At 37.5% G+C, this 20,948-nt stretch overlaps 1 protein-coding gene across 16 annotated transcripts in view; it reads left to right on the top strand.

The window, feature by feature from the left end:
• Positions 1-20,948, top strand: part of VPS13B (vacuolar protein sorting 13 homolog B) — an 806,276-nt gene that overhangs the window by 605,564 nt on the left and 179,764 nt on the right. For 15 of the 16 annotated variants that reach the window (XM_059874347.1, XM_059874354.1, XM_005215634.5 and 12 more), the window contains one exon: positions 16,393-16,788. In XM_059874347.1, coding sequence (XP_059730330.1) covers positions 16,393-16,788 — 396 coding nt within the window. The remainder of the gene's footprint in view (positions 1-16,392; positions 16,789-20,948) is intronic. The other variant, XM_059874350.1, reaches the window with a different exon arrangement.

Genomic DNA, 20,948 nt, shown 5'->3' with positions numbered 1-20,948 from the left:
GTGAAATGGTACCTCATAGTGGTTTTGATTTGCATTTCTCTGATAATGAGTGATGTTGAGCATCTTTTCATGTGTTTGTTAGCCATCTGTATGTCCTCTTTGGAGAAATGTCTATTTAGTTCTTTGGCCCATTTTTTGATTGGGTCATTTATTTTTCTGGAGTTGAGCTGTAGGAGTTGCTTGTATATTTTTGAGATTAGTTGTTTGTCAGTTGCTTCATTTGCTATTATTTTCTCCCATTCTGAAGGCTGCCTTTTCACCTTGCTAATAGTTTCCTTTGATGTGCAGAAGCTTTTAAGGTTAATTAGGTCCCATTTGTTTATTTTTGCTTTTATTTCCAATATTCTGGGAGGTGGGTCATAGAGGATCCTACTGTGATGTATGTCGGAGAGTGTTTGGCCTATGTTCTCTTCTAGGAGTTTTATAGTTTCTGGTCTTATGTTTAGATCTTTAATCCATTTTGAGTTTATTTTTGTGTATGGTGTTAGAAAGTGTTCTAGTTTCATTCTTTTACAAGTGGTTGACCAGTTTTCCCAGCACCACTTGTTAAAGAGATTGTCTTTAATCCATCGTATATTCTTGCCTCCTTTGTCAAAGATAAGGTGTCCATATGTGCGTGGATTTATCTCCGGGCTTTCTATTTTGTTCCATTGATCAATATTTCTGTCTTTGTGCCAGTACCATACTGTCTTGATAACTGTGGCTTTATAATAGAGCCTGAAGTCAGGTAGGTTGATTCCTCCAGTTCCATTCTTCTTTCTCAAGATAGCTTTGGCTTTCGAGGTTTTTTGTATTTCCATACAAATTGTGAAATTATTTGTTCTAGCTCTGTGAAGAATACCGTTGGTAGCTTGATAGGGATTGCATTGAATCTATAAATTGCTTTGGGTAGTATACTCATTTTCACTACATTGATTCTTCCAATCCATGAACATGGTATATTTCTCCATCTATTAGTGTCCTCTTTGATTTCTTTCACCAGTGTTTTATAGTTTTCTATATATAGGTCTTTAGTTTCTTTAGGTAGATATATTCCTAAGTATTTTATTCTTTCCGTTGCAATGGTGAATGGAATTGTTTCCTTAATTTCTCTTTCTGTTTTCTCATTATTAGTGTATAGGAATGCAAGGGATTTCTGTGTGTTGATTTTATATCCTGCAACTTTACTATAATCATTGATTAGTTCTAGCAGTTTTCTGGTGGAGTCTTAAGGGTTTTCTATGTAGAGGATCATGTCATCTGCAAACAGTGAGACTTTTACTTCTTCTTTTCCAATTTGGATTCCTTTTATTTCTTTTTCTGCTCTGATTGCTGTGGCCAGAACTTCCAAAACTATGTTGAATAGTAATGGTGAAAGTGGGCACCCTTGTCTTGTTCCTGACTTTAGAGGAAATGCTTTCAATTTTTCACCATTGAGGATAATGTTTGCTGTGGGTTTGTCATATATAGCTTTTATTATGTTGAGGTATGTTCCTTCTATTCCTGCTTTCTGGAGAGTTCTTATCATAAATGGATGTTGAATTTTGTCAAAGGCTTTCTCTGCATCTATTGAGATAATCATATGGTTTTTATTTTTCAATTTGTTAATGTGGTGTATTACATTGATTGATTTGTGGATATTGAAGAATCCTTGCATCCCTGGGATAAAGCCCACTTGATCATGGTGTATGATCTTTCTAATGTGTTGTTGGATTCTGATTGCTAGAATTTTGTTAAGGATTTTTGCATCTATGTTCATCAGTGATATTGGCCTGTAGTTTTCTTTTTTTGTGGCATCTTTGTCAGCTTTTGGTATTAGGGTGATGGTGGCCTCATAGAATGAGTTTGGAAGTTTACCTTCCTCTGCAATTTTCTGGAAGAGTTTGAGCAGGATAGGTGTGAGCTCTTCTCTAAATTTTTGGTAGAATTCAGCTGTGAAGCCGTCCGGACCTGGGCTTTTGTTTGCTGGAACATTTTTGATTACAGTTTCAATTTCTATGCTTGTGATGGATCTGTTAAGATTTTCTATTTCTTCCTGGTCCAGTTTTGGAAAGTTGTACTTTTCTAAGAATTTGTCCATTTCTTCCACACTGTCCATTTTATTGGCATATAATTGTTGATAGTAGTCTCTTATGATCCTTTGTATTTCTGTGTTGTCTGTTGTGATCTCTCCATTTTCATTTCTAATTTTATTGATTTGATTTTTCTCCCTTTGTTTCTTGATGAGTCTGGCTAATGGTTTGTCAATTTTATTTATCCTTTCAAAGAACCAGCTTTTGGCTTTGTTGATTTTTGCTATGGTCTCTTTTATTTCTTTTGCATTTATTTCTGCCCTAATTTTTAAGATTTCTTTCCTTCTACTAACCCTGGGGTTCTTCATTTCTTCCTTTTCTAGTTGCTTTAGGTGTAGGGTTAGGTTATTTATTTGACTTTTTTCTTGTTACTTGAGGTATGCCTGTATTGCTATGAACTTTCCCCTTAGGACTGCTTTTACCGTGTCCCACAGGTTTTGGGTTGTTGTGTTTTCATTTTCATTCGTTTCTATGCAAATTTTGATTTCTTTTTTGATTTCTTCTGTGATTTGTTGGTTATTCAGCAGCGTGTTGTTCAGCCTCCATATGTTGGAATTTTTAATAGTTTTTCTCCTGTAATTGAGATCTAATCTTACTGCATTGTGGTCAGAAGAGATGCTTGGAATGATTTCTATTTTTTTGAATTTTCCAAGGCTAGATTTATGGTTCAGGATGTAATCTATCCTGGAGAAGGTTCCATGTGCACTTGAGAAAAAGGTGAAATTCATTGATTTGGGATGAAGTGACCTATAGATATCAATTAGGTCTAACTGGTCTATTGTATCGTTTAACGTTTGTGTTTCCTTGTTAATTTTGGAGAAATGTCTATTTAGGTATTCCTGTTTTTTGATTGGGTTGCTTGTTTTTTCAACATGAATTGTATGAGCTGTTTTTATGTTTTGGAACTTAAACCCTTATTGATTACATCATTTGCAAATATTTTCTCCCGTTCATAGGTTGTTTTGTTTATCCTTTCCTTTGATGTACAAAAGCTTTTAAGTTAACTAGGTCCCATTTGTTTATTTTTGCCTTTGTTTCTGTTTTTCTTGGAAACAGATCCCCAAAAATATTGCTATGATTTATGTAAAAGAGTGTTCTGGCTATGTTTCCCTCTAAGGGTTTTATAGTGCCCAGTCTCATATTTAGGTCTTTAATTCCAGTTGAGCTATTTCAAATCCTAAAAGATGATGCTGTGAAAGTGCTGCACTCAATATGCCAACAAATTTGGAAAACTCAGTAGTGGCCACAGGACTGGAAAAGGTCCGTTTATATTCCAATCCCAAAAAATGCTCAAAAACCAATCATTGCACTCATGTCACACGCTAGCAAAGTAATGCTCAAAATTCTCCAAGCCAGGCTTAAGCAATACGTGAACCATGAACTTCCAGATGTTCAAGCTGGTTTTAGAAAAGGCAGAGAAACCAGAGATCAAATTGCCAACATCTGCTGGATCATGGAAAAAACAAGAGAGTTCCAGAAAAACATCTATTTCTGCATTATTGACTATGCCAAAGCCTTTGACTGTATGGATCACAATAAACTGTGGAAAATTCTGAAAGAGATGGGAATACCAGACCACCTGACCTGCCTCTTGAGAAACCTGTATGCAGGTCAGGAAACAACAGTTAGAACTGGACATGGAAGAACAGACTGGTTCCAAATAGGAAAAGGAGTTCGTCAAGGCTGTATATTGTCACCCTGCTTATTTAACTTCTATGCAGAGTACATCATGAGAAACGCTGGACTGGAAGAAGCACAAGCTGGAATCAAGATTGCTGGGAGAAATATCAATAACCTCAGCTATGCAGATGACACCACCCTTATGGCAGAAAGTGAAGAGGAACTAAAAAGCCTCTTGATGAAAGTGAAAGAGGAGAGTGAAAAAGTTGGCTTAAAGCTCAACATTCAGAAAACGAAGATCATGGCATCTGGTCCCATCACTTCATGGCAAATAGATGGGGAAACAGTGGAAACAGTGTCAGACTTTATTTTGGGGGGCTCCAAAATCACTACAGATGGTGACTGCAGCCATGAAATTAAAAGACGCTACTCGATAGCATATTCAAAAGCAAAGACATTACTTTGCCAACAAACATCCATCTAGTCAAGGCTATGGTTTTTCCAATGGTCGTGTATGGATGTGAGAGTTGGACTGTGAAGAAAGCTGAATACCGAAGAATTGATGCTTTTGAACTGTTGTGTTGGAGAAGACTCTTGAGAGTCCCTTGGACTGCAAGGAGATCCAACCAGTCCATTCTGAAGGAGATCAGCCCTGGGTGTTCCTTGGAAGGGCTGATGCTAAAGCTGAAACTCCAATACTTTGGCCATCTCATGTGAAGAGTTGACTCACTGGAAAAGACCCTGATGCTGGGAGGGATGAGGGCAGGAGAAGGGGACAACAGAGGATAAGGTGGCTGGATGGCATCACTGACTCAATGGACGTGAGTTTGAGTGAACTCCGGGAGTTCGTGATGGACAGGGAGGCCTGGCGTGCTGCAATTCATTGGGTCACAAAGAGTCGGACACAACTGAGTGACTTAACTGAACTGAACTGGATCCATTTGGAGTTTATTTTTATATATGGTGTTAGAGAGTGCTCTAATTTCATTCTTTTACACAGCTGTGCACTTTTCCCAGACTGTCTTTTCTCCATAGTGTATGTTCTTACCTCCTTTATCTTAGATTGACCATAAATGCATAGGTTTACTTCTGAGCTTTCTATCCTGTTCCGTTGGTCTATGTGTCTCTTTTTGTGTCAGTACTATACTGTTTTGATTACTGTAGCTTTGTACTATAGTCCGAAGTCAGGGAGCATGATTCAAATATATTAAAGAAACCAAGTCAGTTATCATGTAAATTTTACACAGTTTGAATTTTGTCTGTCCCTATTCTGTATATTTCCTGCATATAAACCTGTAGATGGCTCAATCTGATTCAGGTTGTTTATTTTATTTATTTATTTTTAGCAAGACTGTTTTATAAAAGGTTTTATATTGTTCCATCAGGAGTCACATAATGTCTAAAGGTTTCTTCTTGTGATGTTAATAGTTACGGACGCTAAATACGTAAAGTCATTGGAGGTTGCAAACTAACATTTTAATTCGATTGCTTAGTAGAACTGTTTACCTAAGAAAGGTAGGATAAATGCTTACTTCTTTCCCTTTATTTACCCATTAAAAAAAATAAATTTGGTTTTCCAGATGGGGGGGACCTTTTTTGCAGTATATAGTGTACATCAATCATCATAGTGTACAGATTAAATATCTTACAATTTTATTTGTCAATCATATGTCAATAAAACTGGGGAGAAATGAGTTAATTTTCTAAATATTCCCTTGTTGGCCATTTATCAATAGTTGTTATTTGCTGTTACTCTGAATTCGGTATTTTTTAATAATGCTCAAATTGTCTCCTCATTGGCAGTTGTAGTCTCTATAAATTGGCTTCTCTATGTTTTAATCTTTCCTCAGTCTGGAATCTTTGCTTCCTTGTATCAAAACATTTGGCTGTTCCTAAAATTCAGATATGTTGTCTCCAAGGATGAGTATATGCCATCATTGAAAACAGGAAGAAAAAAAAAGGAAATGAGTACCAAAAACACTGCCTCAATGATTGGAGTAATGGAATGTACTTAGTGTTCTATGATAGCTACTTAGAGGGAGAGAAGCTCATTTAGATGAGCTCAGTTTGATAAATTCATTTTAGAAAACCCATTCATTTACCCTTTAATCAGAACTTTTGTGTTGTGATTTTTTGGGGTAGGACAGTATAGTCAAAAAAAAAGTCAATGCTTGATGATAAGAATATGTACATGAGCAATTATGCTAGTAATAATGATGCCCAGTTCGCAGTGATAAGCACAATGAACTGCTGCTGGCTGACCCAAGGGCATGTGTCAGTCATGTCTCTGAGGCTCCTCAGCGGTGCATGTGTCAGCCTACAACCAGTTCCATTTGGTGTACCACTGTTAACTGACACACTTATGTCTGCCACCACTGAGATCTTTACACTTCACACCTTCAATGAAAACATGTTGATCTCATTGTCAAGGGCAGATTTCCAAGTTTTCTAGCTCTCACACCTGTGAATACTCAGTCTCCACTGTCCATTATCATCATGAATACCTTTACTTGAACACTAACAAAAATCTGAATTTGAATTGCTGAATAAGAAAAAGAAGTGTACTATGAACCATGACCTAATAATAAAAAATATTTAGAGTTACAATAACACATAAAGTCAAGTTTGATTAAATATTTGTTCTTTGATTTGTATTTACTGTGGTGGAGGGGGGCAGTCATTCCTATGTCTGTACATAGCCACCATGGCCGCTGACTTGTTTTCCTCACAAGCCCAACTTGTCTTAAAAAAAAAAAGTTGTCTTTTACAAATAAAATTCCAAAGGAAGAAGCACTTAACAAAGAATTTTTTCTTTCATAAATGTTATGATTTGGGTATAACAAGCCATATTGAATCCATTGGGTTTTGGGTAATAGATTTCAAAATACATCATAAATGTAAGTAATATGATGACTAATGGGTCAAGTAAAGTTGGAACATTTTAAATGAGAAAATAGCTGGAACAGTTTTCAGGAAACTTTTCCAGTTGGTGTTTGCTCCCCCACAAGGTGTGCTTTAACATAAACTTAGGGGAATCACCTCTGGGGCTTGAATTCCCTCTCTGATTTCATTATTACAATATGATTCTTTTCCTTTCCCTATTAAGTCATCTCCTAGGGTGATGGAAGCATAAAATAAGTATAATTTATTTGTATTTGTCTAATCTCCTTTTAACTCAATAATCATTCCATCATTCTGTTTCCTGGTAGCTTTAGGAAAGTTTTGAAGGGTAATTAAGGTCTAATAATTGACAGGCATGGGTTTACTTGGTAACTTAAAGATATAGAATGTGTTCTGGAGATGGTGAGAAATTAGATCTGGCAGAAAAATGGATGACTCAGCTGGGAAATTCACTATTACTACACATTCTTAAAATCTAAACATTGAAAATAATCCATTTATTAAAGTTCATTGAGGATTAGAAAAAAAATTCTAAACCCTTTAAAACAAGAATCTGATAATAATTGGATAAATGTGGAATAAAATTCACATTAACAATCTATGCCTGGTTCTTTATCTAGTTATATTTCCAGTTCTTGTAAATCATCATTTTATATAGTTACAACTGTGTCTTTTGAGTAAAACTTTTATAGTCCATTTCTTTAATGTTTTCATCTTAATAATGAAGATAATGTTTTTCATCATTTTTTAAAAGTATAAAAGATGAGAAAATCATTGTTCAATTTTTTATTTAAAATACCAGATTTTTTGCATAGTTTTCCCATTTATAAAAATAAGTTTTCCTACCATTATGAAACTACAAATATTTATAATAATGACAGTAATTTTCTACCCCCAAAAGTACCTGACTAGTTAAAGGATGTCAAAGTCTAATTCTATACTAGGAAATAGAAATAACACTACACATTTGTTCAATTATCAGATGTGACAGTGAGCTTGTGATTTTAGTTGAAGGAGTCACACATGTTGATGGACTTCATAAGCAGTAAAGAGTGCTGTTGCATTTGTGGTGTTTCTCACTCTGGTACATGCTACAGATCTCTTCGTGGACCTGGTACTTTGAAAGGAATAGCTTCATTGTAAGCTCTGCTTTGGGGGCTCTTGACCTGCAGTATTGTCTGACTTGTCCAATGGACTGCCCTAGTTCCTCTGTTTATACATAGAACAGGCTTGTTTTGCAAAGAATGTGGTTCAACACTCCAGCTCTGGGGGGCTGAGAGTGGGGGACTTTGTGGGCCAGCGGAGGGCAACCATGCATAAAGGTTGCACTGTATGCAGACAGACATACAGAAACCATCTAAAATGGAAATTATTTAAATCTTTTCAATATCTAGTCGTCTCTTACAAAAAGTTAACATAACACTTGTCTTGTGCTTTGTGCGTAGACTGCTTTGTATGTAGCTTCTCCCGTGGCTCAGTGATAAAGAATCCGCCTGCAGTGCAGAAGATGCAGGAGACAGCGCAAAAAGTTTAACCCATTTTGAGCTGTTAAACTTGTACTGAATAAATATTGTGAGCTATTATTGATGTTGCTTTGGGAAATTGATCTTTCTGATTTTTAAACTTTTTAAAGTTCATATTTGGTAGAATAAGGTTGATAATGTAACTCAAATAGATTCATAGTTGAAATTCACAAATATGATTAGCTTTTTATACACATTTAGCTTCTAGCTTTTAATACACATTTATTTTTCTGAATTATCAGCATTTGACTTCTACTGATAAAAAAGAACCTTCTTTTAAAACTTATTTTGTAATATGAGCCATGACCTAGGAAGGACTATATTCTCTTTCCTAATGAAACTACTTGAGATGGTGCCAAACTGACCTGTGCTTTTCAGTTTTACTGGTTTAACTGATTCTAGTCTCGCTATTTAATTAAAGCCTCTAATTTTCATGTGCCACAGTATTTGGTGTCAGTAAGATTAGAAATTATCCTATGGCTTCTGTAACATTTAGGAGTAGCATTGTGTCTTTTTCACCTTCTGCAGAAAGGGCACCCTGATCTCACCATTAAAGGTGTTAGTGTAGGTGTTCTACTACACTGTTGGAAGGGCCATGGAGAATGGAAAGTAAACCTGAAAAACTGGCCCAGTACACAGGTGGTTAACACTTAGGTCTAAAGTGGGCCTCCCCTAGACATAAGGGCACACACAGTCCAGCCCTTTACATGTGAGGGTAAAAAGTAAAGGGGGTGGAAAAAACTGTCCTGTCATGCATATGACAAAGTCATTGAAAGAATTTTGTTTCTGTTTTATTTTTTAAATAAAAGAGAAAAAAATTAAAATGTCCTTCATTGGTACATAGTTCTGTGAATTCTAATACATGAATAGATTCATGTAACCACTACCACAGTCAAGATACAGAACAGTTCTGCCACCTTAAATTCTCATGGTAGTCCTTTGTAATCACACTTGCCCCTAAGCCCTGCTACTGCTGCTGCTAAGTCACTTCAGTCGTGTCCAACTCTGTGCGACCCCATAGACAGCAACCCACCAGGCTCCCCTGTCCCTGGGATTCTCCAGGCAAGAACACTGGAGTGGGTTGCCATTTCCTTCTCCAAAGCATGAAAGTGCAAAGAGAAAGTGAAGTCGCTCAGTCGTGTCCGACTCTTGGCGGACCCCATGGACTGCAGTCTTCCAGGCTCCTCCGTCCATGGGATTTGCCAGGCAGGAGTGCTGGAGTGGGGTGCCATTGCCTTCTCCGCCCCTAAGCCCCAATCTCTGATAATTACTGCTGTCCGTCACTTTAGGATTTTTATTTGTCTTGTCTTTTTGAGAATGTCATACAAATCTAATCATACAGCATGTAACCTTTTCAGACTAGCTTCTTTAAGTCACATCTATCCTTGAGATTTGTTGCATCTGTCAGTAGTACATTCCTTTTCATTGCTGAGTAGTGTTCCATTTTATAGATGTGCCATATAAGAATTCATCCATTGAAGGGCATAGAAGTTGTTTCCAATTTTGGTGATTATGAATATAGCTACTTTAAACATTTGTGTACAAGTAGTTATGTGATTATAAGTTTCATTCCTCTATGATAAATACCTAGGCTTGGAATTGGTGGGTCATATAAGTCTTAAGAAGGGGCTTCTCTGGTGGCTCAGACAGTAAAGAATCTGCCTGCAGTACAGAAGACCTAAGTTTGATCCCAGGGTCAGGAAGATTGCCTGGAGAGGGGAATGGCTACCCACTCCAGTATTCTTGCCTGGAGAATTCCATGGACAGAGGAGCTTGGCAGGGTGCTATACATGGGGGTCACTAAAAGGTGGACACGACTGAGTGAATAACACACACACACACACAAGAAACTACTAAAATGTTTCCAAATTGCCTGTATCATTTGACATTACGCCAGCAATGTATGAGGGTCCCACCAGTTCCGTATCATCTCCAGCAGCTTATATTGTCAGTGTTTTTTTTTGTATTTTAACCATTCTAGTAGATATCTCATTGTCACTTTTATTTGTACTGTTCTAATTCCTAATGATGATGTATGTGGACTGTTCTTGATACTGCTTTGGGAAATTAAAGGATACTATACTAGTCTGTAGTTGTCTTTTGTTATCTTTGTCTGGTTTTGGTATCAGTAATGGTAGGTTCATAAAATGGATTTAAGTATATATATGGTCTCCTATTTTCTGTGGTACAAGAATAAGAAGAAAAAAATGAGGGATCTTCATAGTCCCTACGGGCATTAGGAATTCCCTTCCCATTACTGAAGCCAGAAATAGAGGCTTTTTCTGACTACTCCCTCTATCCACACCTGATGCCCACCTTCAGGTTTTTGGCTACCCCAGACTATAGAATATTGCCAGAAAAAACAAACCATTTTGGTGGTATTTTGAAATTTAGTCATCTTCGCCAATCTACCTGTTACGATTTACTTTTCAGAGTCTTCAAATAGCTGCTCTTTGTAGGTTTTTTTTTTTTAAGCTGTAATATCTCCAGATGTTATAGTTCCATGTTTCCTGGAACCCTGAAATAATATTTAAAGAAAAGGAGTTGGCAACTAACAAAGAGAAAAAGCAAACTATATTAGAATTTTTTGCTTTGGAGGGAAAAGGTAAAAGACACTAGGGCAAACATTCCTAGGCCTTGAAACTTAATTTATAATCACATTAGAAACTGGAAATACTCCATATTAGCATATGGAATTTGTATTGGTTTTCTATTGATGAGTTACAAATTACCACAAATACAGTGGCTTATGGCAACGCAAACTTATTGTCTCAATCCTCTAGGTCAGAAGTCCATTTGAATTTAGCTGTATTCTCTGCTCAGAATCTTACAAAACCAAAATCAAGATGTCAGTTCGGCTGGGCTCTAATCTAGAAGCTCTGTGGAAGATTCCACTTCCAAACTCATTGCATCTGTTGTATAATCCACTTCCTGTGGTGGTAGGACTCAGGTCCCTAATTCCTTGTTAGTGGTGCCCAGTGCCACCATCCCTCACCTCTAGGGCACCCTTTTCTTCTCACATGATCCCTACTATCCTCAAACTAGCAATGACAGATCATAGACCCATTTCAAATCTCTCTTGACTTCCCCTTCTGCCTCTTCCTTGTACTTTGTAAGAGGCTCGAGTAATAGATCAGCCCACCAGGTAATCTTGGGCTTAAATTCAATTTACCTGGAATGTTTATCACACCTATAAAATCCCTTCCAGCACAGCAGTACCTGGCTTAGTGTTTGAGTCAATAACCAGGGGATAGGAATCTTGACAGAAGGGGGTCATCTTCAGAATTCTGCCTCCCACAGAACCAGATTAGAGAGTTCTGGCGTGCTCCAACACGAAGTGACCAAATAAATGCTTCATGCTGAGTTTGAGGCCCAACACTAGGTATTAAAGATGAAAAATGTATACTCAAGGATCTTCTCTATTGGTGGGAGACATAGTCTCACAAAAGATACTTATGTAGGACCAGCTTTGTGGAACAACTTGGAGAAAATGTTGAGCATTTTCCTGGAGATTAGGCATTAGGCAAAGAAAAGGTACATTAGACCAAGGAGCGATGTGATCAAAGGCCTAATGGTATGACATCTTACGGGCTGGGGGATGTGGGCTCTGTAAACTCATTGATATTTCTGGAGCTTTAATATTTGAGGCAGGCAATGGCTGTGGATAAGAAAAGGCAGGATCTTTTTTTTCCATTCTAAGGAGCTTCATCTTCTATCCCATAGGTAAAAGCCATTACACAGTTTTAAGCAATAGTAAACCAGTCAGGATCACATTTGAAACAAATCATTTGTAAATTACTCCGTAGCCTGGATTAACAGGAATCGGTCTAGACAGAGAAACCTTTAGGAGGCTTTATATTAGCTGAAGAATATCAAAGGCCTGAAGGGGAAAAAATGGGGAGTGGTTGGAATGCTGGAGAGAAAGAGATTGGATTCAGGCAATTATTTTGGAAATAAAATTGACAGAACTTAATCATTGAGTAGATTTGGACCAGGAAAAGAGGGAATGAAATGAGTCAAAAAGTCAGATTTTTTTATTTGAGCCAGTTGGTAGATTAGAATTATTAAATGAGACAGAGAACATAGCATGTGTGAGAGGAATTCCCATGGACAGAGAAGCCTGGCGGGCTGTCGTCCAGTGGGTCACAAAAGAGTTGGACACAATTTAGTGACTAAACAACAAGAAGAACCAACAATGAGAGGATGTGATGGATTGTTCTGGATGAATTGACTTGATGAGCCTGTGGGAGTTAAGTAGGAAGAAAAAATCCATTCCTTTTTTTTCCCCCCTTCATTACATCATTAAATATCCATTTTGTACTTGTGCATGCATGCTAAGTCACTTCAGTCATGTCCAATTCTGTGTGACCCCGTGGACTATAGCCTGCCAGGCTCCTCTGTCCATGGGATTTTCCAGGCAAAAATACTGGAGTGGGTTGCCATGTGCCCTCCTCCAGGCAATCTTCCCTACCCAGGGATTGAACCCGCATCTTTTACATCTCCTGCACTGGCAGGTGGGTTCTTTACCACTAGCACCACCTAGGCACTCAGAATATTAAGATGTAGAACAGCCCTTATTTTTCAGGAGCTCATAGTTATCTGGACTCTAAGCAGTAGCTATAAAAATAAATAGATATCTGATGATGACACAATCAGGATATTCTGGAAGCAATGAATGAGAGGCCTCTCAGTCCGCCACAGTGATCAAGAAAGGTTTTTCGGGAAGAAATGACTCAAAGAGTCTAAAAGGACAAGTTACGCAAATAACCAAAGATAAATAGTTTGGGTTTTCTTGTTTTTTCTTGTGCCCCTGGGACCACCATATCTGAGATACAAGAATCCATGTTGAGATAGCACTCAGCAGCTCTCATGCATACCATTCTATGGATGTTTTGCCAATCTACAGTCAGGGAAAGTGGATCCCTTAGGCTCAGCAGTTGATTAGGTAGATATTTGGGCAAACTCCTGAGTAGGTCAGTGAATTGTTTTTATGGCTACTTCTGACCCTTAGTTTAAATCTCATAAATCCAGGCAAAAGCAGATAGCTTCTGGCCCCAGTATCTGAGTCTTCTTTCCACTTTGGCTTTGTTTAGTTTTTCTGTTGCTGCTATCATCTGTTAAGATTGCTCATTTTTTTCATTGTGGTAAAAGGTGGTATTATTTTCTGCGAGGTCACAAAATTTAGAAGCCCACATAAAAAACTTTGCAGGCAGAGCAGGACAATGTATGAGTCATTTGAATCATGCAGTACCCTAAAATATTTTGCCCACCAACCTGTTCTGCAAGTCAAAAATAATGCCTTTCAAAAATGATGCTGGTATAACTGGATTTCCCTATGCAAAAAAAAATTTAAGTTGAACCCCTACCTCACACAAAACACAAAAGTTAATTTGAGAGTAATTATAGACCTAAATTGGAGAAGGAAATGGCAACCCACTCCAGTATTCTTTCCTGGAGAATCCCAGGGACGGGGGAGCCTGGTGGGCTGCTGTCTATGGAGTCGCACAGAGTCGGACACAACTGAAGCAACTTAGCAGCAGCAGCAGCATAGACCTAAATGTAAGAAGGTAAAACTATACAACTTGTAAAAGAAAGCGTAACTGAATCTTTATCACCTTGGATAAAGCAATGATTTTTTGATGTCACCAGAAGCTCAAGCAGAATAATCTGTTGGACTTCACAAAAATTAAAATCTTTTGTGCTGCAAATGACACAATCACAGAAATTGAAAAGACAATTCACAGAATGGGAGAAAATATTTGCAAATCCTATATCTGATAGGAACTTGTATCTGGAATTTATCAATGTAAAAGACTCATACTATTTAATAAGAAGAAGACAAAAAACCCAATTTAAAAATGAACAAAGGTGATAGACATTTTTCTAAGAATATATACACATCACCAATAAGCATATGAAAAAATGCTCAACATCATTAATCATTGCTATGCTAAGTCACTTCGGTCGTGTCCGACTGTGTGACCCCGTAGACGGTAGCCTACCAGGCTCCCCCATCCCTGGGATTCTCCAGGCAAGAACACTGGAGTGGGTTGCCATTTCCTACTCCAATGCATGCAAGTGAAAAGTGAAAGTGAAGTCGTTCAGTCGTGTCTGACTCTTAGCGACCCCATGGACTGCAGCCCACCAGGCTCCTCCGTCCATGGGATTTTCCAGGCAAGAGTACTGGAGTGGGGTGCCATTGCCTTCTCCACATTAATCATTAAGAAAATACAAATCAAAATCACAATGGGATACCACTTCACACCCACTAGGATTGCCGTAATCAAATATAACCCAGCAATTTCACTTCTAGGTAGATACCTTAAAGAATTGAAAACATTCATATAAAAATTTGCATATTAACATTCATAGCAGTATTATCCGTGTGTGCTAAGTCACTTCAGTCGTGTCTGACTCTGTGTGACCCTATGGACTGGAGCCCACCAGGCTCCTCTGTCCATTGGATTCTCCACTGGAGTGGGTTCTCGTGCCCTACTCCAGGGGATCTTCTCCACCCAGGGATCGAACCTGTGTCTCTTATGTCGGTCTACCTGCATTAGCAGGCGGGCTCTTTACCACTAGCACTACTTGGGAAGCCCCAGAAATATTATTCATTAATAACCAAAAAGTAGAAACAACCCAAATGTCCACAAACTGATAATGAATAAGCAGTATACTACAGTATATCCACATGACGGAGTATTAGTCAGTCATAAAAAAAGGAATGATGTACTGATGACATATGATTCAACACAAATGAACCTTAAAAATTTTTATTATGTTAACTGAAAGAAACCAGACACAAAAAGCAGGATTTTATGTGATTCAGTTTATATGAAATGTCCAGAATAGGCAATCTATAGAGATAGAAATTAGCTTATTGGTTGCCTGAGGGTTGGAAGTGGGGAACGAGTAGGGACTGCTAAACGGCATGGGAATTTCTTCCCCCATTGGTGGTGATAATGTTCTGGAATTAGATAGTAGTGATTAGTACACAATCTTGTGAGTATAATAAGAACTATTGAATTGTACACTTTAAATAGGTAAATTGTATGTATATGTGAGTTAATATGTCAATAAAGATGTTAAAAAATAATTTCTTTAAATTAGGGTGTTTTTTTCCTGCTTAAATAAATATAGGGAACAGAGAATATTTTAATATTGCAGAAGGTTGACTCAACTGTCTGACCCTTTCCAGTGGACAGTTAGCTAGAAGCAGTTCTCTCAGAATTTTGCTTAGTCTGATTAAAGAAACCCAAGGAAAGACACACAAGAGGAATGGTACCCGGAGCAAGCCTGGGTAGCCAGGAGGAAACTCTAAGGTGCTGAAATCTGAAGAAGATGAACAGAGGTCCTCCTGTTGAAAACAGAATATGAGCTTTGTCTGCTTGATAATTTGCTATTCCTAGCTTCATCTATGATTATGTCTTGTATTATATCAGGCTCCAGTGAAAAGAATACTTAATTAGGTTCAGTTAAACTCAGCCATTTACTGAACACATACATATGAGAAACGCACTGTGCCAGGCACTGGGTATAAAGATGGGTGCCATACTCTGCTCTCACGACCCGTATAGTCTTACATCTTATTGATGACAGAAACGGAAGCGAGAATGCAAAAACAGAAACGTCTTAATGTCAGGTGATTAAGTGACAGATAAGGACGACATCTGGTGTGTGATACATGTAAAATGGAGTTTAAGAGATCTCAGTCTACCCAGGTTACATTGGATGAGATATTTGAAACTTGTTCAACACAGAATACAGGGAAAGATGTAGGGACTTTTCTGGGTTTTGGCGGGTTGAAGAGGAGAAACAAACGTTTTTGTGTATATACTTTATCAGACAGTGGTGGGGAGGCTACTTCAGTTAATCAGTTGGACAGATTATTTGTTAATACCAGTATTTGTGTCAAACATTGTGCTGGGTACTAAGGCAGGTCCTTTTAACCCCAGAAGGAAGAATGTCAGTCCAGTAACAAACTGGAAAGGCTGCTCAACTTTGCCTCCAAGTAGAGGGTAGAGGGTAGATGTCCATGTGTGGCCTTCAGTCTTTAGGAACAGACAGTCACATGATTGGAACAGGAATGTAGGCAAGAGAGGAGTGCAGGAAAAGTGTTCCTTCAAGTAACTACATGGAAAGAATAGGTGGTAAGTAAAAGAATTATAACATCTTGGCATCCTAATGAGTCCACAGTACAGGTGTCGGGAAACTGAAATAGGAGTTTGACAGGGAAGTAAAGGCTTATTTGCAATAAGAGAGCTTCAGTAATTTTCTTACCCTTTTCACTTCTACAGCAGACATCAACTTGGATATATCAAAGCCTTTGAAAGCAAACCTGAGTTTTACCAAGTTGGATCAAATAAACCATTTTTTGAAGAAGATAAAAAATGTAGACAGCAAAGCATCCTCAGCACCGTCAGACACTGTGCTGAGTAAGGATGCGCTTCCAGCCTCCAAATGTTACCGTGGGAAGTTATCCAAGCTTAAAGTTCATGGTGATGGAGCACAAAAGATTCCATTTCAAGAAAACATATGGAGAACGATTTCCTGCTTTCAAAAAATTTCTGTTCATACTACTCAGATTGTGGTCTCCGTGGAAACTGTCCCCCATCCTAATAAACCATGCCTGTTGGCATCTTTATCCACCCTCAGTGGAAGCCTTAATGTCAAAGCAGCGCAGAAAGTACCTGGTAAGTCACAGTAAAGGGGCAAGAGAGATGTCAATGACTTGTTAACATCTAAAACTGCATAATGTTGAAGGTTTGTGTTATGTAGGGGCAAAAAGTTTCAAGAACCATTAGAGATGGGTACATTTCTGGTTTCTTGCCTTATTTTAAAGAAAGTGCTACAACAAATTATTTAAGCCTAAGTATTTTATGCCCCAAAGTGTTCTTGTCTACCTCTTCAGGCGTGTTCCTACAGACTTCTTTAAAACTGTTCATTCCCAAATTTCTTTTTACCTAACATAGCTGTAGTGGAAGAACAGAGTAAGCATCAGGTTTTGCAAACCATCCAAGTAGTAGCTTTCAAAGTGTAGTCTCGGAACCAGCAGCATCTGGGAGCTTGTTAGAAACGCAAATTCTGACTCTACTGACCTACTGAATCAGAAATTCTGGGCATGGCGCCCAGAAATACGTCTTCCAACAAACCCTACAGGTGATTCCGATGTGCTCCATTAAGTCATTGGTAACAATTTAAAAAAAAAAAAAAAATTGCTCTGGTGGCAGAAATGCTACACCAAAAGTAATAGAAGCCAAGGTTCAACTTTGCAGAGACAGTGCCACTGAAGATTCTCAGACAGCAACACCTGCAAGGAAAGGCCCTGCTTCAGTGCCTAGCTGAGCAAAGGAGCCTGGACCTGGCAACTGAATGTCCTTGACGAGTGGAGAGGTGAGAAATTAATGGGCAGTGACATCTACATTGTCCTCTTTTGTTACCATGCCTACATTGTTTGGTGCTTTTTCACACTGAATCAAAAAGAGTAGGTAGAAGGAATGTGAGGAGAGGAAGAGGAAAAACAAGGTAAAAGTGGGGAATAACCATTTTCAATTACAGAAACTGCTACTGTTAAAGTTCAGTGCACTGAAGCCAGAAACTCTGCTCTGAAAGTAAAAGTAGCAAAAGGAAAACATTTTTTCCACTTTTATTTGGAGGGAAGAAGTGGGGCTAGAGGGGTAGTATAGGGGATAAAGTAAATCCTGAAACTGTATGCAACTCAGTTGCTTACTAAAAAGTGGCAGCTGGGACTAATTGTATAGTCAGTTTGGGCACAGTAGTTGACGAGATAAAGAAGCAGTTTTGTAGTTGAGAAGTATGAATTTTAGGCCAAAAAATAAATGATTTATTTCTTTCTTACCAGAAGTATTTGTGACCAAGCCAGCTTAAAAGCACTGTATTTTTTTATTGTCTTAAAAGTTAGAAATGAAAAATGTAAGGTCCATGGTAAATGAAAGACTATGAAGCACTGAAGGCTGCAATGTCTGATTTATCCACAAATAAATTACAATCCAGACCACACTGGGACCATTCCCACATCTTTCCAGTTGTCCCTGAATCATAGCAAGGAAAGGTTAGGACTGAAGTAGAATGAAAGCATTTAATATATACTGTGCTCAGTCATCCTCATTTCTTGTTTCATTCATTTGCTATTCATATTCAGTAGTGTCTGTTCTCAGTAAGTTTCTCTAAAATATAATTAAAATCTTCTCACTGACCTTTTCAAAGTAGTAGATGCATTCTGGTTGTGTAACTTGTTTTTCCCTTTAGTTCCCCATTCTTTTTATAGTTATAACTCTTAAATCTAGTTAAATGCAGTAGAAACTATACCCTTGACTAAGAAATACTTTATATAACTATAATCTGTAGTGTGCAGCAAATGTTCTTAAGTAGTTACTTGCATCAACAAATCAATCAGATTGAAGTTAGCCATTTAATTAATACGGATAGAAATAGTTTTAGTATGAGTGTAACAAACACCAAATCTGTTTTATCTACATTTCTGCTTAATGTGATGGCATGCTCGAAAAAAAAAAGAAAACAAAGTTGGCAAAATAATAATAAATTATGATTAAATGAAGTGAGATTGAAAGCTCTAGTTATTGTTGTAGGTTGATTTCTAGGAAATTATAATTAAGAGATTACTATGTATTTTTCAGACATTGATTTTCTACCAAGGAAAATTTTTAAGAAGTGAAATATAATTTAAGCTCTGAACATTCATTTAATTGTATATTTACCTATCTTAAAAATTCATGCTTTGCAACTTGGATGAAATATATGCAAATATATATTCAAGGTTTATTTTTGGTAAGTTGTAAAAAGTATTTTCCAGCCAAAAAAAAATGTCCTACCAGTAGTCGTATTTCTTTTTGTATTTTCCAGTGACATCGTTCTGTATGCAACCAAAAGTTTTAATAGTGTATCTTTGAGCCCAATGGAGTTAATGTCAGATTTTTATAGTTTGAATCTAATACAGAAATACTTAACTGTGTCTTTGATTTTACAGTTTATATAACTATTGTGACCATCTGCAGCAGCTGCACTTTTCAAATTATTTGCTGAACCAAATTGAGCACAGTGACAAAAGTAGTCATCTCAGATGTACTATTAAACAGAGAAAGAAAAAGGAGCATTGCCTTGGTACAGCATAGCCATCTGCTGTACAGATGTTATTGTATAGAATGACTTAAGATAAAATAATTGTAGAAAATTTTCATTAAAACCTCAACAATTTGCACTTGTTTATGCGAATCTGCATAACTCCCCAATGAGACAGCACACTTGGGGTTTCTTTGGTTCTCACTCACTTTCTCTTTGATCCTTTTTGATGTGCTGACTTTAATAAACACAGTCAAAAACACTGTGCAAAAACATCATGGAAAAAACTACAAAGGAACAATTATAGCAGCAGAAACTACTCTAATCCCTAACTTACGCAAGCTATTTTTAGTGAAATATTTTTTTTAACACTCTTTATGTGACAATGTTATATAAACAGGGTAAAACAGTCCTTTCCAGATGAGTTTTAATTTAGGAGCTGAAATAGATTTGTAATGCTAGAGGAATCTTACATTCTAAGTAATATTTAGAGAAACACAATTGGGAATGTGTCGTAGGCATGTTTCTTCACTTGTGAAAAGTACAAAAAATATTTGAGTTTGCCTGATGATTATATTTTTTTTAATCATCTAAACCGTCATAAGCTTATGGGAAGTGTGTGCAGAAAGGAAATAATAAAAGAATGAGAGAGAAAAGTTAATGTTCTCCCCCACGACATTCTCAGTACATTTAAATCTGAAATGCTTTTATGTTCATTTACTGGTTTTTACAACAAAATATGTACAGATTATTCTCTGAAATGTTTTCATCATTTGAAACAGAATGAAATGGTTAAATATTTTCCACTTTAAAAGAAAGTCTGTGAGTTCTTCTTAGCTTTCTGTACTATTCCATGGCCCTAAACTATCCGAGTTTCAAGGGACGTGGGTTTTTTAAAATTCCATTCTACAGATGCTAGTGTAGCAGTGACTTATAATAACCCAACTCATATTTCTGCTAGAATACTTATATTCTCCCATGTGTCTTTGGTAAAATGGCCCTAAAGTTCTGATTTTAGAACTTTACATACAAGATGTAATGCTTGTATTTTTTTAAATTGGTGTATAATCCCCAAAATTTCTATGATTGTGTATAATGCTGCAAAATTTTCTATGATTATGTTATTGATAACGAAATTAATCTTGTTTTAAATTTTTATCTTATTTCCTGAAACATTTTAAGGCAGACATTTCTTTTACTGTCCATTAAATCTGGCCCATTCTGTAGTATGTTCTTCTTAAAAAAATATAACAACCCGCCTCCCCCACCCCACCCTCCGCCCCATACACACACACACATCTCGTCTTTTTTGCTGTTTGAAGTATGGCGTTTTGGAGAAACCTTAAGTATATAGCTATAAATTCCGAACCAACAGTATAGAACTTTGCACAGGCAGGGTGGAGAGTGAGCTGCAGACTTTAGCTCTCCTTGTCAGAGTAAATTATGGCTCTATTAGGGCGGCACTTCTTAGATTTCGGCAAACAAGGGTACACAATTCAGGCTGTGAAATAGCTGGGCTTTAAGCTGCCTTGCTCTTTCTTAGGGGCATGTCTATTAGCAAGCTCCCTGTAGACGAGGAAAAGGGAGAATAGGGTATGAACAAGTTAGGTGGCACAGAGGGCTGGGGAAGAGCCTGAGTGAGGCCATCTTGGCTGGCATGTTAGTCCGAATCAAGGAAAAATTGCAAAAATCCCCTTTCCATAGGGACTTAGGGGACTTTCATCCATGCAGAAAGCAATAAGTTGAATTCCTA

The sequence above is a fragment of the Bos taurus genome, chromosome 14 (assembly GCF_002263795.3).
Source record: "Bos taurus isolate L1 Dominette 01449 registration number 42190680 breed Hereford chromosome 14, ARS-UCD2.0, whole genome shotgun sequence".
Taxonomy (NCBI): domain Eukaryota; kingdom Metazoa; phylum Chordata; class Mammalia; order Artiodactyla; family Bovidae; genus Bos; species Bos taurus.
Note: the sequence above shows the minus strand (reverse complement) of the source record. Positions and strands in the feature narration are given on the sequence as shown.